General features: G+C 39.8%; 1 protein-coding gene across 1 annotated transcript in view; it reads left to right on the forward strand.

Annotated features, from left to right (window-relative positions):
- tmem104 (transmembrane protein 104) overlaps positions 1-25,513 on the forward strand; it is a 110,275-nt gene that overhangs the window by 42,219 nt on the left and 42,543 nt on the right. Inside the window, 2 exon segments of the mRNA XM_034089322.1 lie at positions 743-842; positions 2,721-2,817. Coding sequence (XP_033945213.1) covers positions 743-842; positions 2,721-2,817 — 197 coding nt within the window.

Below are 25,513 nucleotides of genomic sequence, written 5' to 3' on the forward strand. Positions count from 1 at the left end.
ATCGCTTGTCACCTTTTGGTGCTATGTCACTGTTGAACAAATGATTATCTGTTTATCAATTACTCACCCTGTGTTGCCTTGAATTCTAAAATAAACTTTGTTTATTCTCACATGCCTCCACTGTGAACAAGTGTGAAAAAAACAGTAAATCGGGTCGCATTTGACATGGAACAATTCATTTTATCGAAATTGCAATACAGACTCATGCAATATCCCAATTGCAGGATATCTAATATTATGCAAAAATATGTGTTACAATCACACTCTGAATTAAATAATGTGCTGCTCTACAAATCACACTATACACATTTAAGAATAAATATTTGTTGGTGCGGATCAATGTAAAACAGTAAACCATGATCATTGTATTGCATTTAAAAAAAAAAAACAAGATTAATGCAAGAATGATTATCTCCAAAATTGTGAATTTATCAGTAAAAACGGCAATATCAGTTAAAATAGTTGCAATTAATTTTTTTGCCTGAAATCATCAAGCCCTTATTTGACAAAACTATAACTATATTATTTATTACAATGTGTTTACAAAGTCTAACCTGTGAAGTATAATCCCAGTCTCATTTGACCCGTTCTCTAAAAGCCTACCGTTTTAAATACTTCGGGATGGCAAGCGTCAGAGTTTTTTTGCAGAATGGTTTCAAATGGTAAGGTTTTCTGGTGAAAATGCATTTGTTTGTTCTTGCACACATCTGACTGTCTTGTTGTTCTCACGTTTGTCTTCCAGTTGGCGTCAACATGTTCTACATCTGCATCATAGTCTATCTGTACGGAGATATGGCTATCTACGCAGCAGCTGTGCCCATATCCCTGATGGAGATGGCTTGGTAAGACCATAAACTCACTTTCGGACAATCATTCTTACTTTTATTGTATACTGCATATATAGATGGATTCTTTAGAAGTCCTCCATTCGAAAGTAACTTTGGGAATAAGAGCCCACCTGTCTACAAATATTGGCTCCTCTGCTCCGACACTTTGGTCTTATTGACACCTTCTGACCTCGAGATTAAGACAATAAAGCTTTGCTGATAAAAGCCTGTAGGCCTGCTGAGCTCTTACCTTCTGAGTCGTGATGACTTGCTTCCAGACAGATTTTTATTGCAAGTCGGTTGGCCAGACTTGGGTGAGAATAAAGTATTTTATATAGTTACAGACTCTGCCCTTCAGATCCTGCACTACAAAAATAACCATTACCCCTTTAGTGTTATAGTTGGATGATTTCAAAAATGGAGAGATTCAGATAATTTTTTATAAAGTGTAATACATTTTCTTTAATAAATTGCCACCATTTTGTCCCAATTTGTTTCCCTGGCTTTAGGGTATTTTTTTAATCGAATTTACCAGAAGTCTCATTGAGATTAAAGAATCTCTTTTACAAGAGAGTCCCGGCCAAGATAGGCAACAGCACAGTTACAGAAAGAAATTAAAAGCAAGAACAGATAACATATCACTTTAAGTCTGTTACATTACATTACATGTTACTTGTTAGACGCTTTTCTCCAAAGCGACTAACATACTCAATACTGTGGACATTCCCCACAGGAACAATTTGGGGTGAAGTGTCTCGGGGACACAACGACATGCTGACTGCAGAGGGACTCGAACTTGCTATCCTCTGATTCGAAGATCAGCGCCCCAAAACCACTGCGCCACACGCCTCCCTATTAAAAGACGCCTCAGTTTCAACTCATATTGCATATTAAGTAAATGGACCAGCAGAACTAAAGGAGCTTTAAACCAGCTCAGTATAGACTTTCGGGACAGTTAGTAAAAACAAGTCCTCGAAGAAAGCCATAAAGTTCCTGTTCTTTTCCAAAAAGATGTAACCAATCACAACAGAGCCAGCCAGCTAACCAATCAGATGATCAGATTTTTGAACATTAAATTATGCAAACATATCACAGTCAAAGCACAAAACCTGAACAAATTAGAACAATATGTGCTCTATAAAAATATTAAACCATGTATCTTTGGGTGACAATGGATCACGGAAAATGAGAGAAAAAGTTTGAGTTGTTCATTTAAACCCAATCCTTGCTGAGCCAGACTCTTGATTATAATAATTAAGATAATTTAGATAGTTAAAAGACACACTGAGGTTTGTTTTAATTGCAGCTTATGTTTTGATCCCTTGCAGCACATAGACCAAATCTGAGATCTTTCAACACAAATTATTATTAATTTACCTTCGCTTTACCATAAATTGCTTAAAATAAATTGATTCACAATAATAAAATCATATTTGTGATTTGAGGTCGCAGAGTAAACTTCATATTCTTCTTCTCTTCTAAGTGTTGTGACAAAGCCTGCGTACGTCGTCCTGTCCTGAGGCGCAGCACACTGACGCTGTCTGATTGTATTACATTCTCTCCCTCTGCTGTCCAAACCTCGCTAACCTTCCAGTAAGAATAAATGCGAGATGTAACTGAGACTTCAAAAGCAGCTTGCTCTGCCCGAAGGCAGAGACGTCTCAGTCGCATGGGCAGAAGATTTTTACCAAAGCTCTGTCTGTCACGCAACAATGATCGAGTTTGTGATTACTTTTAAGATACACACAACATCTGCTGCTCAGACTTTTTACATGACACGGTGTAATGAGATTTCAAACTTTGAATTTAAATATGATGGCCTGCAATCAGTTTCAGGTGGCAATATCCCACAAAGTTGGGGTAAAAACATTAAGCTGTCTTTTCCACCCACAGTGGGAATCACTCCTGCAGCGCTGGGAGTGTGAAGTACAACGACACCGATCCCTGCTGGGGTTCTGTGACGAGGAAAGATGCATACCGGGTGTTTCTGGTAAGTCCCAACAGCATGCACACACCCGTGTTCAGCAGTTATACTTCACCTGTTTTCAAGTCCCAAAAACAATACACTATTCATGGTTCTGCATGGATACCCCAACAACTTTCAGTGGTGAAAGAAGTACTGACATCCTTTACTCCATAAAAGGAGCAATACTGATGTGTAGAAAATAGAAATACTTTTGAATAAGTAAAGTCCTGCATTCAACTTTACTAGGGTAAAAGTATACAACTGTTGGAATCAAAAAGTAATTAAAGTAACAAAAGTACTCATTATTGAAACTGCCATTGTTACGGAAATCTTAAGCCCTGTCAATACTGTGGAGATATACAAATCAGAATGATCAAACAATAAACTGGTGAAACAAAACAGAGTTTTCATCTTAAAACATTTATTTTGATTTTGTTCCTCTAATATGAGTTCTTTATTTGTCTCATTTGTGCTGCAGCACCTCTTTTCACCCTCTGTCTGAAACCAGAGCCCAGTCTGCTCTGATTGGTTATCTGGGCGGCTCTGTTGTGATTGGTCAACCTCTTTATAGATGTGTCAGAAATGTCCCGCCACATAGCCTTTCACGTACAATGTGTTTGAGCGCTAGCCAGAAGGAGCACAAGTGTTACCTATGTGACTATTTTCCAGGAGTTATCACAGGGAATGTAGCCTTTGCAGACCACATGCACAATAATTTAGGGTCAGGGCAGGGGTTACATTTTACTTTTTGTAAGAAACAGCCGACTGCAACTCCTCTGCGTAGAGAAAGATCATTTTATTTTGATCTCTGATGTGGACACGGTGTAATAATCAAAGCAATCACGCTTTTCTGTCGGGTGTTGCTTTCACACCGTTTTCTATCCTGTGAGTCCCTTCCTCACTCCCCTCCCTGCTGCTCACAGGAAGTGTGTCCTTGAAGTCCTAAGTGAGCCAAACTCTGTGATTTCCACTTGGGCTTTAACTTTGCACAGCGACAGTGATAGATGTGCTGATCTCCTCCTGTATAATTTCTCCACCTCCCTCCTTCCTTCCTTCCTTTCTCTCTCTATGCTTCCTATCCTTTTCCACATTTTAATAGAATAAGCGGAGCCCGAATAATTTGCTAATAAATGAACTTTTCCCCTTTATCTCCTAATGGGATAAGCCTCTTACTGTATGTAAGCAAATTGAAATAATGCTGACTTGTAATCTCCGCTCATTTTGTTTACACTTGCAGTTTTGCAGACTAATTTCCTAGTTTCATCATGGCCGCTCAGGGAAATAGATATGTAGCACTGATGATCATTTTGACCACTGACAAATGGGGATGCACTGATTTTGACCTTTAACAATAATCAGGGTATTGAATAGTAAGACATGCCCCTATTCCTTGCGCTCAGTGATAGTGCAACTTCTCTGTTTGACATGAAACTTATTGTCAATAATTAAATTGAGGCTGTTTTTACAAATTCATTCTTAACTGCAAGTTGAGATATTCATACACCAACATCCTTTTTAGCCCTGTGCTGTATTTACATGTTGCATTCACTACTAACAGGACAACAAATTCAGCTTGCAGGGTTCCAACGGATACTTAGAGGTCCTATTATGCTGGCTTTTACCTTTCCTGTAGAGTGTTATAGGTTTGTGTGCATGTAAATGGTCTGCAAAGGCTAACATCCCTGTTATTCCTCCAGAGGGAGTTTCTCTCCCAGTAACTGAAACGCCTTCATTGGACTCCTTTGTTTACTTCCGAAACATAGTGACATATGGCATACTGGCGTATCTATTGGCATGCGCTCCAACCCATTGTACGTGATAGGCAAAGGGGCGGGACATCTCTAAGCGATCGACCAATCACAACAGAGCTGGTCAGCTAACCAATCAGACTGAGCTCTGGTTTGACAGAGGGTGAAAAGAGGTGCTGCAGCACAGGCAGTATGAGAAAAATATTGAGCTTTTTGAACATTAAAGCATGGAGACACGTCACAGGAGAGACACTAAATACTACTATGAACCTGAAAATGAAAACAATATGTCCAATTTAATTAATTGAGTTTGTAGGCAGTTGTGCTGCCCCTAAAATACATATTCTTCTGATATCAAAGTAAGGATAGAAGATATCATGTGCTCGACAAAATGTAAAGCTCCTTGAGATTTTTTTTCAATTGTGCAGAGACTATTAATGCAAAAGGTCTTCTTGTTTTTTGACATTGCAAAATACAAACCTGAAAACTAGCATAATGTCTGTTCTTTAAAAAGTAATGCTATGCTTAGCATTGGGTTTTATGAATAGTTTTTTTCTAACAGCTGAATCTCGGCAACAGACGAATGTATAATATTGTATTCTATTATTCCACATATTTTGATCCCGGAAATGTTCTTTCCTCTTTTGGCTGACCTTTCCCTAAATACATCTTAAATCATTGAGCTGTAATGAAACATTGAGCAGGTTCTGTTTGCAGCATACTTTTGTGTGTGTGTGCACACATCTGCAATAGGATTTGTGGGTCCAGGATAGGGCTATTCAGCCACCAAAGAACTCACCAATAGAAGTGGATGTCATCATCGGATTCGATGGACTACCATAAGCAAGCGCGTGTGTGTGCGTGCAGAGTCTGAGGATCGAGAGATACTGCTTAGACTCTGAATGATGAGTCTGAATAATTGACTCTTTCTCATCAGCCGGGCTCTACCCTGTGGAAATAGCCATCACAACCGACCCCACCTACTGTAGCATCCAGCTCGGCTCCTTTGTATTATTACAGAGGCACAAAGTTTCTGAAGGGTCATTCAGTGATGCCACGCTCAAAATTGTTAGCTGACAAGAAAAATAGACCGTTTGAAGCAGCTTTCTTCTTTTAACCAAACCAACACTGATATAATATTGAAATAAAAAAAGGTGTTTATTGCATTTTTTTAGGAATGTTCAACCGTGAACTGCACACAGTTCAGGAAGCAGTCATGGGAAATAGTTGCACACATTTATTTTAGCTACTTGAGGTTAGAAAACACAAACAATCCAGAAATTGTGGTAATCAAATGTGTTAAAGGGGGAATCTGAATTTGGCATATTCTTTAAACCTTATTTTTCTTAAACAAAGATACCGAAGCTTCAACAATCCAGGAAAGTCCTTGACGAGCATATCTGTAACACATCACAACATCAAAAGTTCGTAGTAATCTCAATTAAACCCAGTTTAAAAAAGAAAAAAATGGATGCGCCTAACCAAGTATGGATATCTAAAAATCCTCTCTTTAGGCAGCACGCTCTTTATAAAAATGTACTTTTCTCATTCATTATAGATTAAATTAACAATAAAATATAGGTTATAAATTCTTCAATTCCTCCCAGTTTAAGTAATCTAGTTTTGCTTGTCATCAGTCTTTTATTCAACCACTGTAATCTATTTGTCATGTACGCGGTAACATACATTTGTCTAGTATGGATTACTGGAGGCTGATTGGGGCCTGCAGTTGTGTTATGTCTAGAGGCTCTGTGATAATGACCAGGGGAATAAGATGTTAGTGACATTACTGCAGCCATAATAATTCTAGAGAGTTGAGAAAATGAGGCGAGATTAAAGAGCAGCCTGATTATGGTGTTGCTGTGAAGAGCTTTAATCCCATGTGTGTGATTGGTGCTGAGAGAGAAACAGTAAAAGAGGTTGTTGCTTTGATTGAAGGAGGCTTTCCCTCGTGAGTCCTGCAGGAGAAATTGTTTTCCACACGTGTTGAAGATTACATTTACTATTCTCTTACAACTGGACTTCATCTTGACCGAATAACCTTTGGATTTTTTTACGACCATCGGTCTGGTTTTAGAATTTCATATGATACAATACGATATACTTTATTTAAACGTTTATTTAGCAGGGAGAATGTACATCAATGAACACTTAAAACAATCAAATGTGACGAGCGTAAATATGCCAGATTTTGCTTTGAGCTAATTTCCATATGTCCCTCACATAAAACATTTAAGAAAATGACATTTTACAAACATAGCAAAAACAAATACATGCAAAAAGTGCAAAAGAGTAAGAGCAGCATACACAAGTATTTCTCACATGGTAATACAATATAGCAGCTACGACATATAAAGTGCAAGAGAAAATACAAGAGATACATAAAGTGCAAGAGGAGATACCCCTGTGTTAAAGTGCATTTAGCGGTGATTGCATGTCTGGTTGTTTCTCAACCATTCTTTGAGTTGACCTTTGAAGCTATTGAGAGTGGGACAATGCCGTATCTCAGTTGGGAGGCTATTCCAGAAGCCTTTAAAGGCCGCTACACACCAACCTGAGACCAAAGAACGCGTACCGAAGGAGTCCCGACTTTTACGTCTGCTACGTCGCCTGCGTCGCCTACGCCGCCCGCCTACGAACCACGAACACACCGCAAAGACTTCAGTTGACGAGTGGCAATAACTGTCCTTACCAGCAGGCAGCGGTAGTGTGTATTCGTCATTCAAAAGAGGCAACAACCGGAAGACAGACTATACACCGAGAGAAGAAGAACAGACTGCGTGATATAAACAAACAACAAATAGCGTCTGTGTTCCATTTTCACTCTCTCTCGTCGATCGAAAACATGTAAACATAAAAAAGAAACTCTTGCATCCGGGTGAGATGAAAATGAAAAAGATTAACCGTCTGTGTGTGCCTTCTTAATAGTTTGTTTTGGTCCCTCACTTCCGCTTCGCTTCCCATGCACTGACTCGCTAAGCTGAACAGCCAATCAGAGTTAATTCTTTGTCCCGACTTTCTCTGACCTCCCGCGGCCGATTCAACATCGCGGGAGGTGTGAAAATGTGCCCTAAAGAGACGACGGTGCGGGACACACCAACCTGAGTAGGGCGCCGGAATGCCCGACTGCGTCTGACGGTCTCTGACTCCCAAAATCGGGTAGGAGTGTCAGGGCCTGAACGGAGAGGACATTTTGTCCAAAAGTGTTCCGTCTGCGGTGGACTTCAGTCTCTTCTGGTTTCTGACCTAGTGCAGCGTCCAGTGTGTTTTTGGTGGATGAATTCCCCTAAGGGAGGGAGGTCCATGTAAACATTTATAAATAAAGCACATACTTTTAAAAGACTTAAAATTGTCAAAACTCAACAAATTATGTTTTTCAAGGATGGACAGTGGTGGTATGAATATGGCTTTCTGTCAAACACCTTAATAGCTCTTTTGTACAGCTGTTTCAGGTTTGTGGCACAAGCAAACGACCAGTTTGTAAAACAGTATTCAATGTGGGATAGAATCATTCAATGGAGTTATGACTTTGCAGTAGGGCTGCACGATATTGGAAAAAACTGACATTGCGATTTTTGTCCCCCTGCGATATATATTGCGACATGAAAACATACAGGAATTGAAGAAAAGATCCTTTTTTTTCTCCCCGCAAACCATCCTTTCTTGGACTTGAATGCTATACAATTGGTATTTTTTGAACTATATTTAACCGGATGAAGGATTTTAGTCACGGACGTCTGGATCTTAAGTTATCAGAGCAACAAGCTGAGCTAGCTCGGTTAGCAGCGCCGAACTGCCCTGGAGAAACACATGAAACTACTTTATTCAGTGTTTTTACCTTTAATCACCGGGTCCGTTTGCTATGGAGATTTGATTGTGATTGGTGGTTTGCTGTGCATGCAGAGCCGGCATGTCACTCACTCAAGTACCCCTGACATGAGAGCAGCGCACGTTTTCCTTTTGTAGCAAGCAGCAAAATAATTGTAACATGACGTGTTTGAGTTAATTTGCCTACTTAATATCGCAAGTCCTAAAAAAAAATCGCCGCGATATATCGTGCAGCCCTACTTTGCAGCATTGACAGTTAAGAAGAGTCTAATTTGTTGAAAATCTTGCAAGTTGAATTGAATAGTATTTGATTCTTTCTTAAAAGTCAAGTTCGAGTCCAGTATGACTCCAAGATACTTGAAGTGTGAGACTAATTCTAATTCTGCTCCGTTTAAAAACACATTGGATCCTTCGATTTTGACTGGTCGTTTATTGAACATCATGCATACTCTTTTTTGTACGTTTAACTGTAAGCAAATGTTGTTCAGCCATTGTTGAACCTTGTCCAATGCATTTGAGAGACAAGATGAGATAATTTCAGTGTTTTTCCCATGTATAAAGATGATCATTGGCATACATTTGCATATTCAACTCAGGACATACATTAGGCAAGTCATTAATGTACAGTGAAAAAAGTAACTGTCCAAGAATGGAACCTTGTGGAACCCCAACAGGGTGATTTAAGTTTTTTAGATTTGTTTAGATTAGTTTTTGGCAAGTTCCCCCCAGCCGGTCTCTCCGCAGTGATTAGGGTTCTTTGTTCGCAGTGGTCAACAGATTGCAGGTTATTTTTAGGTCTAAACATCTGTCCCTGTACAGATGACTAGACCTTTACCAAAAGCATTCTGGTTGACACTAAGGAAATGAGGAGGAGGAGGAGGAGGAGGAGGAGGAGGAGGAGGAGGGGAGGAGGGGAGGAGGAGGAGGAGGAGGAGGAGGAGGAGGAGGAGGAGGAGGAGGAGGAGGAGGAGGAGGAGGAGGAGGAGGAGGAGGAGGAGGAGGAGGAGGAGGAGGAGAAACTGCTGGTTTTGTTCACTTTTTAGCCTTAACATAATTTGTAACCCTCTTTTAGTGTTTTTCTTCAACCTGTTGCTGCCCGTTTCTTGAACTGTGTGTTGTCTTCTACAAATTGCCTGACCCGTGTTCCCCCCTTTAACACCCTGAGGGCCCGTCTGGATTTAGCGTGTTTTCAGGCCTCGCATTTTCTACATTTAACTCAACACCCCAGGGCCCTTTCCTTCATGATGTGTCAGTCACATCAACTGAGTGTCAGTCCTGACATTGACACACCCTCTACCAGGGTCATATGCGTGGGTTTCACAAAGTTAAATTAGCTAAATAATGCATGAGTGTATTGACCACCGGAGTACCGCAGTGCGATATTGCAATGAAAACTCATTATAGTAGGCGTTGTCATTTTCATAAAGACCTCAGTGCAGAATTCACAAAGAGACAGGCTAATTTCTCGGTGAAAATGAGGTCCGAAGCGGCGGGGGTGATATTTCACAAGGTCAGATCTTTGACTTATCGACTTTACGCATCAGGACCATGAGCAAGCGGACATCACACAACGGCCATTTTCCTCATCTGAGTTTCTGAAAGCTCTTAAGAACATCAATCGACCGTGATCTGTTGTGCGGCTGATTGATTCTCATGTTTGCTGGCCGAGTGGACGGATGGAGGGCTTTTCCTCCAATATCTACAATATTTGTCGGCTCTCGGGTGTGAAAGGAAGATGATGGAGGCCGTTGCATAACTGTGCGCTCTGTGTTGATCCTGGCCCTTAACGCGGCTCTGATTGAAAAGATTAAGCGCCGTGCAACAGTGGGGACTTTCTGGGTTTTAGTTCGGCTCCAGCAGAGATTCCCGAGAGCTCAATTACATTTTGTTGTCCTTGATTGTCCCCTGCTAAGTTTTTTTTTTTTATTTCACTGCAGGGGCTTTGTCACACTGGACAGCCCATAGGATTTTTAAATGGCTGATTTATTGTTCTCCCAGCATGGGGGAAAGTGATAGAAAATCGATGCGCTATATAAGCTCAGTTTATGCTTACACTGCATTGTTCACGGCTTATCTTCATGCAGATGTTTAAATTATATTGTGTTTCTATTAAGCCTTATTATACAATCTGTCATGTATTGAAATAAAGTTCATTTGAAGTGCAGGCGAAGTTGTGTCTGCGTCCCCTAAGAGTTAAATGACCCACCCTGCCACTTTTTCTCAATACAGAGCTGATTGATTAATTAACTGACTAATAAAGATTTATTCCAACCTTGATGGCCGTTCCCTGTGAAGGCGTCCTGCCATATTTCTACTGTAGCTTTTTAAACTTTTACACATAGTTAAAAGTCAGGAACGACTACAAGTTTGCTTTTTTTGAAGAATTGTTAACAATCCATCAAAATTGATGCACTTTAAATCATAGAAGATCTCTCTTCACTTTAAGTGTTGCTTCAACAACTTTTCAAAGGAAAGGAACAAAGGCTGAACCAGCGCCAACTTTGTATGAGTAAAAGTTTGTTGTTCAATATTGCTTGTACGTAATTAAATATTTTGCTATTTTGTTCCGGAAGTAAACAAAGGAGTCCAATGGAGGCGTTTCAGGCAGGGCGGCAGTATGTGGGAGAGAAACTCCCTCTGGAGAAACTTGGGGATTTTAGCCTTTGTAAACAAAACATGCACAAGAACCTATATAACACACTCCAGGAAAGAGGAAACCCCAGAAAGCATAAAAGGGCCCCTTTCATTACCAGTGCCATAATGATTTTACTGATCGGATTTCAGCAAGATCATTTCAATTGCAATTCTACACATGGATAAAGCCCCCAATGTGTACAGTAGGGAGGTGTATACTCTAGTCGAGCGACAGCGACTCCCTCCCCCTCCCCCCCGGCAGGGAGACGACAGTACAGGTGGTTTAATAGAGATTATCGCAGCAGGGAGAAGTGTTGGAGCTGAGATCCACACGGGGAGGGAGTCCACTCCACCCAGCAGCAGGAAGCTGTATGAGAGCAGTGGGTCGGGACGGGGTAGAGAGCCCCATGCAGGAGCTGGGACGGCTGGTGGTGACTTGTGATGAGGGAGCTGTTTTTCAAGGAGACATAGGGGTCATAGCTTGTCGTTTAAACCATTTAGTTGTAGCCTGATAAACTGAATAATGGGATTTATTTATACTAGATAACGTATGTTAATACATCATGTTTTTATTAAATCACAGTAAAGTCTTATCAGATGTTGCTCAGCGTGTTCAAGGGCATTGTGTCTGTGTGAAAAATGACATACATTCAGCAAACAAAGCCCTCTAGATTGCTTTTTTCCCCCTCCTATACAGTACCTACAATAATATATCTCCATTGTTTACAAACGGCAGCTTATTGGTTAAAATTGTAGCCATGAAATTAAAAAAACATGGTCATCTGAACCGCAGTTACAAATTATGTTTTTTTGTATTTTAAAGTATATATTTACAATTTATAATGTCTATCTAAAGACACAATTCGGTTAACTGTGTTTCTTACTTAAGGATGCCATCATTACTGATTTAAGATACACATACAAGTTCTGCGGATGTTTATTACGAAGTAATTTACTCAAGTGTTGTACTTTTTGACACATTTGTTCTTTACTTGAGTATTTCCATTTAATGCTTCTTTACATTTTCACTACATTTCAGAGGCAAATATCATCCTTTTAACTATTTACTTGCTACTAGTTATTTTGTACATATAAAAACAGCTGATATGCTGATGGTATAATTTCAAGTATCTAAATTTGGTACACATTGACAAATGACATCGGTACATGCTCTTACCATGCTCTTAAAACAGATAACTAATAACCCTAATATTACGATATTGTGAAAAGAGCCATCCTGCATGATGAATACTTAAAGTACACTTAGCTGATAATATTTCTGTACTTTATATTATTCTGAAATGGGCCATTGTGCAGACTGAATGATTTGATGTATACACAATAATTAACTAAATCTATCTATGTATTAATCTCTTATATTTTTGTTTTATAAAGTTTGGAATGCTATGTAAAAGTCAAGCCTGACAAAAAATAATCCTCTCACTTTCACACAGCTTATTGATTTTCACACATCGGATTGTTAATCGATATGTATAGCACAGATCTGTATCGGGACTGTAAAAGTCTAATGGCTGCATCCCGTAGTTTTTCCTGCTGTAACCATGCCTCCTGGTTATAGCTGCTAAGAGATCCCTCCCTAATGCACTTTCAATGCAAGTGATTTGTGCTGCTCTGTTCTATTTGATTTTCCGTGTGACAGTCGTTTGTGAGCATCTCTCCTTGGGGGCTAAAACAAAGTAAATATGCCTCATTTGTTCCCTTTACTGCTTTAACAACGTCCTTCCATTTTGATTTATTTTTTTATTTTCTTTGGCATGAGGGAGAGGGGAAGACAAATCTACCTTTCAGATCCAAGGAGTGTAGCGCTGTCATCTTGTACAAGGACGTTTCACAGTGATGTAATGCTCTCACTCACTACATTTTTGTTGTTGTTGGGAGAAATGTCCAGCATTCAGAATGCAAACGGGTTAACAAAGGCTGTTCACATTGAAACAAATGTTGGCTTAATAAGCAACTGTATGTGTGTTTGTGGGTTATTATGGTGTAGTTACAACTAGTGTTGTCACGATACCAGCATTTTGGTTTCGATACCGATGCCAAGTCAAGAATTGCGATTCCGATTCTTTTTCGATACTTTTCTTAAACAGTCTTGTCAATGTAATTATTGTGCTTTATTTCACACCAGAACCCTAACACAAACTTTTAAACAATGAGAACAATAAATAAAATAATAACGTATTAAATAAAATTAAGCATATCTTAAATAACTTTTTTGTTTTCCTCTCTGCGTCTTTTTTGTCAACAAGCCGAGGCGCAGCGGCAGTTGCACTCCCACTTGCAGACATGCTTCTCGTTTTCTCACATGCTCTGGCAGCTAGCACGTGCACGAGAGAGGGGAGGGACTGCAGGCACGGCTGCAGTGCAGGGAGTGGAAGCAGAGCCCTGAACACACACAGCTCTTATTAAAACGGCGCTTTCTCACCAGAGTACTTTCCCCCGTCATTCTTAAAGGGGAAAGGAAACACCAATTACAGTTTATAATATTCCGGTAGTTTATTCATTTTACAATGGATATTGATCGTAATATTTATTGTATATTATATTACTCGCCAAAAGAAAATTAATTATCCGCCAGCCGGGTGGGGAATTCCGGGACCAGGCCGCCGCCATTAGGGGAGTCCCAAATGGTGACGTCACTGGCTGTGTTTTCGCTCCACCGAAAGTCAACACAACGTAGCAGATATGGCAGCGATGGAGGAATTTTGCAATGAGATCGACGTTTTGAACGATGAATTTGACTATTCGTCGGGAGATGACATTGATGTGGAAGCATCTACAGTTACCAGGCATCCCATGGCCTATGCTTATGAACCGATTCGGTCGAATAGAGTGGCATACGATCCGGAATAAAAAAATTTAAAAAACACAATGCTAACAGTGAGCCTCTGAATTAGCCCCGAGCGAAAATGCTAACCTATTACTGCACCGATAGCTCCCTTATTACTTATCCTAGCCGCACATCCAACACATCGTTTATGATCGCAAGGAGACACAGAATCTAACGGTGCCCACCTCAACACTGAAAGATACAAACTCGCGAGGTTATCCACAAAAACGTACATCAAAACAAGTGGCGCTAGGTACTAACATACGCCAGGCTAACGGCTTACCTTCCTCATTGTCTGGTCTAAACTGGTCTTCAATGGCATTACAACGATAAAAACGATGATGTAGTTAATCCATAGGTTAATATCCAATGGGGCTGTGTCCCCTTTGAAATGTTCTGATAATCTATAAGCAATACAACTGCAATTCCGTTATCTGCTGTCCGCTCTGTGCTCCGTGCGCTCTGGGTCCTGCAATACCATCCATCAATAGCAATACTAGCCTTTTTAGGGCTGTTTTCGACAGATGAGCGTGTGTATGCCAGTTTAATTAGTTGAGCTATAGAACACCCCCAATTCTCTATTGTGCGTCATAATAGCTACCATTTAGTTTGGACGCGATTGCGTTAATTAATAAGGTCACACTGTGTCAGTAAATACATGTGTGAGCTAGTAATCTGGTAGTGCTGCGATATTTACCTCTCTCTCGGCAGCTGAAGCAACTCGTTTGGTGGCTCGAACTTCACGTTTGTTGACACTGTCATTGTCTTGCGCGGCCGACGTGCTGGGACGGTCGGTGTTCCCGACTGCATACGTTGAGAAATCGAATATTGTGGGAACAGATCCTGGCTTCAAATCCAATGTTTTGTATTGAACCAGGCATCCAGACTGGACTTTGAGCAGCTTCTCATCCTTTAGTGGCAGCCTATGGAAATGTACTTCTTCCTTCTTTGTATAAAATCCATTTGTGCAGCCTGGGGCAATACAATAAACTCCTGACGACGACCGTTTTCTTGTAATGTAAACTACTGGTGCATTGCACGCCATGTTGTTTGTTATTGAGCTTTGGCCCAGGAAGCCGTACCCAATCAGTGACGTCACTGGAAAAGTCCCGGAGCAATGGAAGCGCCCATGGTCATTAGGCACGTATTTCAAAAAGTAAATTCGCGTATCTCGATCGTTTACATTGGAAATAGACTAGATAAATACATTTCCTAATGGTAATATTGTCGCATGGAAAGCAGTTTGAAAAGTGTTTCCATTTCCCTTTAAAGTACCGATACTAATGAAACGGAGGAATCGTACCGTTTTTAACGGCAGGGTATCACGGTACCTTTAAAGTATCGGTACACTGTGCAACACTAGTTACAACTGTGGTACACACCTCAGGAGTGTTTCTGAATTGAAATAGATAATTAAAAAGGCCATATAATTCTTTTGTGTAGTGTGTTGTATAGGTTTAAATTTAATTTAAAATCCCATAGTTCCCTCCGGAGGGACTCTCCCCCCCTTACTGAGACACCTCCATTGGACTCCTTTGTTTATTTCCGTGACATCACTAAGTAACACTTGCGCTTCTATTTGCTAGCTAACATTGTACGTGAAATGTCCGACACATCTCTAAGCGATTGACCAATCGCAACAGAACCGGCCAGCTAACCAATCGGTGCAGACTGGGCTCTGGTTTCAGACAGAGGGTGAAAAGAGGTGCTGCAGCACAGGCAGTATGAGAAAAATAAAGAGCTTTTTGAACATTAAAGAATGGAGACATGTCCCAGTAGAGGCACTAATACTAATATGATCTTGAAAATGAGCATCATAAGTCCTCTTTAAACATCCTTGTCTTTATGAATTTTCATTTTGTTGATTCATCTGTCTATTATCAGTGTAATTCTGGAGAAAATACTGAGGATCATAGGTTTAGTGAAATAACCATTGTGCCATTAAACCATACAAATGATCATTCCTCATGTCTTCCCTAGATATGTCCCAAGTCATAAATCTTCACTGCGTGTTGTTGCTCATTATTTTTAGGCAGGTGTGTAATGGTTTGTTTTTTGAGGAGCAGAACTGAACATTAGGAGATTTAATTAGTCTTGGAAAACAGCAGATTGTTCAAAGTCATAAAGTCTACCATCAGTGACAAGTAAACATGATTTTATTTCAAATTACATATACAGCTTTTAAATACAGTGGCAATAGTTTTTTGTTGGGTTAGAGTTTAAATGTATAGCCACATTAGAATAGTATTAATAATAATTTTATATGAGCTGTCTATTTATGGCTTATTATACGTTTATTTCTGAGCGTGAATTCTTTACACCACATATTTATTTATGTTTTAATTTATACCGACGGTCCTGCTCTCTGTCTGAGGAACAGGATGATACATTCTCTGCCCTCGCTTTATCCCTCTTCTGCCTCTCCTTTTGTCCGAGTTGTCTTCCTTCCCCTCATTAGAGTCCTATCTTTAATCGTGTTGAGGCATGGCAGTCTCCAGGGCCACGTACCTAATTAACAGTACAGGCTACAGCATTGGATGTTTCAAATGAGATGAAAGGTGTTTTAAAAGTTAGTCTGGAGATGTTCTTAAAACAGCATCCTTTTTAAATGAGAGTTTATTCTCGTACTGTGTATTATCGCCATTTATTGTCGTCCCTTGTTAATGATCATTTTCATTTAATATACATCGTGGCTGTCTATAGTTCAGCAATAAATATTGCCTGACTTGCTGTAATTTAAAGTTATTACAGTGTATTTATTACTGTTGGTGTTAAAACCGCTTTTCCTGTATGCCATGCTCTATCCTGTTGCTTGGGTTTTACTTGCAAAATGGGAATAACAACCAATGTACTGGTGCAATGATGCATTAACATAATTTGTAATCCTTTAGGGCTACCCCAAAGTTTGCATCGCAAGGGTTCTCTCAACAGACAAAATGGTAACGCTACGTACACACGGTTCCCTTGCGTTGACGCTTGCCGGTGGGCGTGTCTGGCGCTTGGGGTTTACTCGACCTACAACCAATCACATTAATCTCCCGCCCCGGACACACAAAGCAAAAAAGCCCGCTTTCCATGCCTGGTTTGTCCGGTTTGTATCCCGGTATTTGTAGAGGGAATGGTCGTATAAGACCGGGTGATTGCCTAGTGCAACTATATATATTATAACTTTCTCCTCAATTTTTGGGGAAACGACCCGCACTATTTCTCTCCCAGCATATTACATACACTCGGTTTGATTGGCTAGAGCTTGTACTGGCATATTTGCATAAGTGGGATTTGATTGGCTGGCGCTTCCGTCGAAGCTTGAAAAGTTGAACGGAACCACAATTCAGTTCGGCAAAGCATGACGTCACCCCATTCAAAGTTAATGGGAAGCGTCTCCGTTGAAGCTTCCAACAAAACCGTGTGTACGGGTTCTCCATTGGATTTTGATATATATGGCAGAAAATACACTTTGTGGCACCTTTATGATACTTAGACATTTTGTTCAGCAGGGCAATCGTCACATTTTGACACCACTCTTTTGAAGCGTACATTAAATGACCAGAAGAACAAAGCTAACAGGCTAGAACCAAACTACATCACGGTCGTATAGCGGCACCTCCCCACCGCTAAGCAAAAAGCGGCTATTGTTTGCTGTAATGATGTTTAGTTTATTTAGTCACTTGTTAGTGACCAGCTTTTTTATGCATTACTGTACATTACATTGCATTTAGCTGACGCTTTTATCCAAAGCGACTTACAATAAGTACATTCGACCAGGAAGACACAACCTTGAAGAAAACAGAATCATATAAGTACATCAGGTTTCATAGAGCCAAACATTTCAAGTGCTACTCAACTGGCTATAGATAAGCCAGTCCTTTATTAGTATATAAGTGCTCTGTTAGCAGTTCTTTGTTAGTAATTCTATCGCTCGAAGTGGAGTCGAAAGAGATGAGTTTTCAGTCTGCGCCGGAAGGTGTGTAAGCTTTCTGCTGTCCTGATGTCAATGGGGAGCTCATTCCACCATTTTGGAGCCAGGATAGCAAACCCACGTGTTTGTGCTGATGGGAACTTGGGTCCCCCTCGCAGCGAGGGTGCAGCGAGTCGTTTGGCTGATGCAGAGCGGAGTGCACGTGCTGGGGTGTACGGTTTAACCATGTCCTGGATGTAGGAAGGGCCAGATCCTTTCGTAGCATGGTACGCAAGTACCAGTGTCTTGAAGTGGATTCTAGCAGTTACTGGAAGCCAGTGGAGGGAGCGGAGGAGCGGAGTGGTGTGGGAACATTTAGGAAGGTTGAAGACCAGACGAGCTGCTGCATTCTGGATGAGCTGCAGAGGTCGGGTGGCACATGCAGGTAGACCAGCCATGAGGGAGTTGCAGTAGTCTAGGCCACACAGAAGCGCCAGGCATTCACCAGTTGGCTAATTATTAATGAATTTCATGTTGTAGACCAAAATGTTAAAATCCCTTATGTTGTATTAACCACAGACATCATTTCAGGCTTCTAACCACATTAAATAAACTGACTTTGAGGTGAGGTAACCAGAAGTGCTAAAATGACATTTGCGAGCTTTGCACGCTATAAGCATGGTTACCAAATATCCATCTTTGAAAAGGTTCTGTAACGACATCATCCAGCGCTTGACAGCTGTATTATAATGAGTGAATAATGAATCCTGTATAAATTAGACACTGCTTGCTTCCTGCTGGCTTATTTGAGGAATTCTCTGTGAATGTGTGGCTAACTCACTTACTGACATCTACTCTGTCACGATCTGTCTGTATTGTATTTTGTCTTGTCTTTTTCTGTCTTTCGTTTCATGTTTTATTTTGAAAGGTCTTCACCTCCCGTCTTGCCTGTTTCTGTCTGCGTTGCGTCTTGTTTAAATCTGTCTGTGGTTCCCTGTCGTTAGTTTCCCTGGTGTGTCTGATTACCCGATTGTGTTCACCTGGTGTCCCTGTGTTTTCTCCTCCCTCCTCACCTGTGTCTTGTTTGTGTGATTAGTCTTGTGTGTATTTAAGTTCTGGGTTTTTCTGTCTGTCTTTGTCGGTTCGTCTTGTGTCATGACTAGTTCTTCGGTGAGCGTTCTGTTTTGTCTTTGTTTATTTGCGCCTAGCCTTGAAATAAAGGAGTTTTTCAGTTTATATCTGCATTTGGGTCCTGCCTGCTTCACACACCGTAACATACTCACTTATATTAACTCACTTACACCCAAGGCCAGAACACACTGACAGCGACATGTGTCCAAATCAGGGGTCACCAACCTTTTTTAAGGTGAGGGCTACTTAAAACAAGTCGGGGACTACTTTTACTCCTCTTTTTTTTGTTTTTTGCAGTGTATATATTTATCACATTAACATTATTATATGCTTACCTTTAACCTTTGTGTGCTGTTTGGGTCTGTGGGACCCGTTTTCAGTGTTTACTAAAAGAAAAATGTATGTAATTTAATTATTTTCACCTGCTTCATTTGGGGGTGGACCTCACGTCCTCTAGGGGGGTCCGGGGGCATGCTCCCCCGGGAAGATGTTTTTTTTAAATGTTGAAGTTAAATGCATCAATCTGGTGCACTTTGAGCACAACATGAATTTATGGATACAGCTCTCAACACTCAGATGAAAGGGAGCTGTATACTTTTCAATAATCCAAACATCTTTAGAATATGATCACAACCAATAACAAATCATTTAAACTGGTTTATTTTTATCTTATTTTTGTTGGCATTCTTTCTTTTTATTTATGAATATTTTACTAATCACTCCCCTTTTAAACTTTTTTGTTTTTGTTACTGTCCTATAGTACACATTGGAATGATTTCTTACTTTATCTATATTAAATAGATAAAGGTGTGCTCTCTCTCTCCCTCTGTCTCGCTCGCTCACAGAGGCTCCTCCGTGGCGATGATGGCTTGCATTAAAAATAATAAAATAAACATATTTGTAAAGAGGGAGGACACAAACGGGAGTTCGAAAAGAGCAGGGGACATGTCCACCCTGTCCCCAGTGGAGATTACGCTCATAACGCCTCATGTGCTGTATAGGCTGGCACGATAGGCTGTTCAATGGGGCTGATGTGTTGTGTAGTTTCTGCCAGAAGGAAAATCACGGTCACACTTCTTATGAAGCGGTGAGCTGCCGCTCCACATTGCTTTTCTTCCCGACTGCAACGCTGGTCCCGCAAATCAAGCAAGAACGTGATTGGTTGATATTCATTGTGGGGGTGGGGGGAGGAGGGGTGTTAGATGTAGATAGAGTTCGCTATGATTTAGGTTTCGTTTATGCAAAGGGTAGATTCTTTTAATTACATTTCCTTTTTTGTTTTCTGTATTTTATACATTTTGAATTTGCTTGGCGAACTATTTTTAGAACATGCCCCGCGGGCGACTCACGTTGCCCCTGCGGGTGACTAAGTGCCCGCCAACGTGTTGGCTACCCATGGTCCAAATAGAAACCCTAATTATTATCTATGTCAGCCCACACACCAGTGGCAGCTAGGCAAATATCAGCAGGGTTTTTTCTTACAGCAGAATACCTGTTTTCCATTGTGGATTTGGGTACAAACAGTAGCATTTATTAATGTATTACAATATTCAATGTCTTGGCAAGGGAAAAGTAACATTTAAAAGAAATGTCTTCAGAAGATAGTCATGTGACATAATCCAGAAAAAATCTTCCTGAAGACTGGTAAAGTGCTTTATATGCTGAGAAGCTACATCGTTTTCATTATTTTCTACCATTCCCCTGAGGCTGGGTATTGTTTGAAATTCTCCAATAGGTAATGCCAATACAATACCTGAATTCCACCTCCAATTCCAAGACTATTTTTCATTTTACAAAAGAGAGCAACGTTCTCAAAATATAAGATATATAAGAGTTTGGCTTGAATAAAATAGTCAAATTGGAATGTGTTCAGTAGCAAATAATTATTTCGATTTAGTACCCAATTTTACATTGACATTATCAGTTAAATGTAGTTTTTCTTGAGTGCACAAGGTGAACATTGTTAACCAATGTAATGTAACAATCATAAGTCCTTTTGATGACTCCTCAAATCAAAAAGAGAAAAATAAAAGACCTCAGGAATGTATAAATTGACTAATGTGGACATTTCAGAAACAGAATCGAGTAATTAACCAAGCTCAGTAATACATTTTAAATGTATTCATATACCACAGGTTGGATGTAGCTCAAAAACAACTTTACAGCAACAATCTTAACTGTGATTACATCATTTACCCCAAAAATGTCAGGTTTTGATTCTATTTTGCCTTTTCAAAACCGCATATCTGTCATAATGGGATTTTTGACTGATACATTTACAAACGTTACTTGACCAATTATCGAAATAAGAACAATTCAATATTATCTGACAAATAAAGTTGGACCAAGATTTGAACAAACTACTGAACTGAATCCTCATGACAGTCTGCTTCAGTTGTGTTTTAGACGTATACTGAGACACACACATTATTTATTCATCTATATACGTATGTGTGTTGGTGTGGGGTTTATTTTGTGTGTGTGTGTGTCTTTTGTGTTAGTTTGATTTATGTAGCTTGGTGACCCAAAGACCCAGGGAGGGTGGGAGCAGTGGCCTGCACTGACAGAGACAGCCACATAAGAGATGAATGGAGAGGCTTCTGTTGGCAGCAGATAAGCCCTCAGTTATGCAGTCTCATCTCATAAAACTGTAAAATATGCAGGCACATTCAGAGAAATTAATACACATTGACCTTGAGTCTGTCATTCGTAAATTATATTTATAAGTGAGCTTTTTTTTTATCTACAGTTTTGGTCTACTTTTTGAGTCAGCAAAAAGTGTAGTCCAGACTGCCAGTCAAACACTTGTCAATCATTTTGACGTCCTGACAGCACTTTGAAATTACACCTAGACAGAAGCTGATGTGTAAAACCTCTGCACACACGCAAGTGAAACACATCAAATGCAGCCAATTTAAAGAAAAGGGGCATATGTCTTCAAAGACGCTTCTTTAAAAATCTGTCTGACCTCCATTCTTGCTGTTTGACTTTGACTTTCCTACACTGTTGCTGATCAGAAACATACATTTGGCCAATTGGTTCATAGCAAGTATCTCTCCAAAACATTTACGACTGCAACAAGAAGCCAGGCAGGTAAAGAGCCCAGACATCTGCAAAAAACTTACGTGAACATTTAAACAAGTATCCACCCCAAATTTGAACAGGTTCTACATTAGCCCATGCTGCACCCTTATACCAATTTTCAAGAAAACTCCCTTTTTGAGCAAATTGATGACAAATTGATACCATTTCCCTCATTTGGCTCTTTATTTTTTATTCTGGTTCTGATCTAAGGAAAAGTAGTAGTAGAAACATTTTGGAAAACACATTTGAGAAGCTGAAACCAAATAACATCTTACATTTTTGCTTGAAAACAACACCCAGTTGCACTTGTCATTATTAATAAAAGAGCTAATTTTCATTTTACTGGTAATTATCTTGCAATACTTATATTTGTCTTGTTGAGAAAGCAGGATATGAGCATATATTTAATTGATTAGAGCAGGGGGTAGGGAACCTTTTTCCTCAAGGGCCATTTCAATTTGTACAACATCCTAAAAAAACTAAAATCACAGCCCATTCATTTCGCCTTTCTTTCATGCTGTGCAAAGAAAAAGCAACCTCTTAATCCAGATATCTCACCATGACCCCGGGGAGATTTTGTTTTTTATGTTGAAGTTAAAAGCATCAATCTGGTGCAGTTTGAGAGCAAAATTAAGAGATCTATGGATACATCTCTCAACATCCATGTAGCGGCCAAAATCCTATAGAACTAAAACAGCCGCTGAGGCACTAGTTGGCGGATCTTACACAGGGCAATGATCATCCAAGTCCAGACAAGAACCTCCATTTGTGCATTTTATTCCAATAATAAAGTACAATGAACAGGTTTCCTATATCTCTTTTCCTTAAGCCGTTCCTATGGCTTGCCTTTGTGTGGCTTGAAACACCCTGGTAAAAAAACGTTTGCCTAATAGTGCTCTGGCTCCCACCACCCACCTGTCTCCAATATATACAATTACACCAGGTGCTCTAATCACCCAGTGCCCAAACATGCCTTCAAAATAAAAGCATAGAAACTACTTTAACTTATGACACTAAGTAAGAATACTATACATAAATGATAATAATAAACACTATAAACAGCAAGAAAATAAATGTTAAACTATTAAATAGTATAAAGAGATATATATATATATAGCTCCAATAATTCATATGAAACAGAACTGTAACCATATTTTCTTTTTCTTTATGGATATTTTACAAATCATTCCACTTTTAAACTGTATTCTTGTTTATTAATAACAACTTTTTTTTACTGTCATATAGCATTTTATACCTATTTTTCATTTATTCTATTATTTTTGTATAACTATAATGATCATATACAGGTGTGCCTTTACTTCACTGAGCTGAGGTTATTTGAGCCTCTCAGACTGACAGGAGAGAGCTCTCTTTCACCTGGTTGTAGAAAAAGCTCCTTTATATTCGTTAGCATAGCTAGCTAACCAGATGCTAATAACAACAATCCTCAGTACCGCTCTCTCTCTCGCTCAAACAAAATGTGCTCGTGCCAAACACACACAGCCGAGCTTGAATGACACACAAAGACCCAAAACTACTTGTACTGTAATATATCCTATTATCTTCTATGGCGTTATTATATGATGAGTATGACGGATGCCACTGGGCTTACAACTAAAGACACAGCCACGCAAAAACTGCGGCATTTCAACTAATTATGCTTACTGCAATTTTTGAAGTGCCGGAGCGGCGTTCCGGTGCTCTCCGTCAGCCCTACACCCCTGTCAGACGCGACATATACCACGTGATGACAAGTTAGGCTTGTGTTATGTTCAAGGAACCTGACCTTGGCCAGGAAAAACAGGTACTCGCTTGTTTAATTATTTTGCGGTCTAGATTTTTTGAATTTTTCTTTTTTTTGCGTGTTTTATAAATTACCTTGAGGGCCGTATCAAATGGTTTCGCGGACCGTATACGGCCCGGAGGCCGGAGGTTCCCCACCCCTGGATTAGAGTAACGTTATCACATTGTTATATTGTAAAATATGACCGGTCAAACAATTTTTTTATTTCATCCACATTTATGCTAATGATGTCTGCTTGATGGAGATGTTCGCTGGTGAGTAATGACGCTGACGGTGGAGTCTCTTTCATCCTGACAAACGTATATTTCCAATATGGTTTTTACGGCATATAGTCTTGCCTCCAAGGCTGAGCCCCCCCCCTCTCCCACAATCATGTTTATCTTTGTCTTACTTCCCTTTGCTCCCTGCTGTGTTCAGTGAATCAGTTGACTTCTTACTGCTATCTTAAGGGTTTTTATGTATGTCTTGGGATTTTACAACCTGTTTTATGCTGTTTCTATTCCATACCATTGTGGTCAGCTTATCCTCACGTCTTTTATCATACATGTCACAACCAAGGCGATGAATTGCCCCATAATATCCAATATTACATTGCTTTGTGTGTATGATGTAGTTCTAGTGTGTGTTTTCTTCAGCATTTGTCATTTTATTTAGTTTTGCATCATATAGATAAACTATTGTCTTCAAATCTTAATAATCTTTTTAAGGCTTTGATTAATCTTGATCATACACTCAACCACACGGCGAGTCATTTCAAGGTAGTGTATACTTTGTTAATTTCTCTCTGCTGATTAATTTGGATCAGTGCTAATGAAAAGCAAAGCAAATTGTTGATGTGCTCTGGGAATGTGAGCAATATCTTAATTTCAGTTAAACAGTCTGCTTCTGCATGTGTGCACATTGGAGGTCTCAACTCAAGGTCTTAATTAAAGTTAAATGATGCATGCACTTGTAGAGGACTTGAATTATGGCAGTTTTCTGCTGATGAAGTAGCAGTCCGGATCTGTGTTTCAAATGGGGTAGAGATGTCTGCATTGCAACGGCATTGTGAGTTCCATCCTGGTATTAATTACAGCTGGCATTTATGTGGGCAATACAGCTTCTCTAGAGGCAATGTTTAAGTATATAAGGTTTTATGTATCTCAAATCCTAGTCTTGTTTTTAAAAAAAAAAATATTTCGTAACATCTAATCATCTGAAAACTAGATGTATAGGGTTTCCTCTGGAACAACTGGAGAATTATTCACACATTAATCAAATATAAAATGGTTCTTTAGTTGAGATGCATGAGAAAATTACCATGTTGGGTTAGGCTAGCTTGCCAGCTCTGTTGTGATTTGTCAACCGCTTAGAGATGTCCCGTCCCAAAAAGCACAATAGGGCCGCTTTAATGACTGAGGCAGTTGTCGTCTTTCCATGATAATAAGATGAAATGCCCTTGTTTTATTTAGCTCGCCACGTGACGGATGATGATGGATTTATCGCTCAAAACATTCATTTGGGTTCAGTAATCACACCAGCAATATTTGGAAAAAACCTCAAGAGTTTTTGTCAAAATATGTGTCCAAAATCTAGCGGAAATGACTCGATTAGTCAAAAACAGTTTGAGATGTGCCACAGGCTAAAGTAAGTTTGATAAACACCAGCTGGACACATGATCTTTATTGAATTCAAATCAGTTTATCCTGGAGGAAACCCTTCGATAAATGTGAGTATATTCCTTCATCCTTCTGAGCCCCCTTTGC

The sequence above is a fragment of the Pseudochaenichthys georgianus genome, chromosome 8 (genome assembly GCF_902827115.2).
Source record: "Pseudochaenichthys georgianus chromosome 8, fPseGeo1.2, whole genome shotgun sequence".
Classification (NCBI taxonomy): Eukaryota; Metazoa; Chordata; class Actinopteri; order Perciformes; family Channichthyidae; genus Pseudochaenichthys; species Pseudochaenichthys georgianus.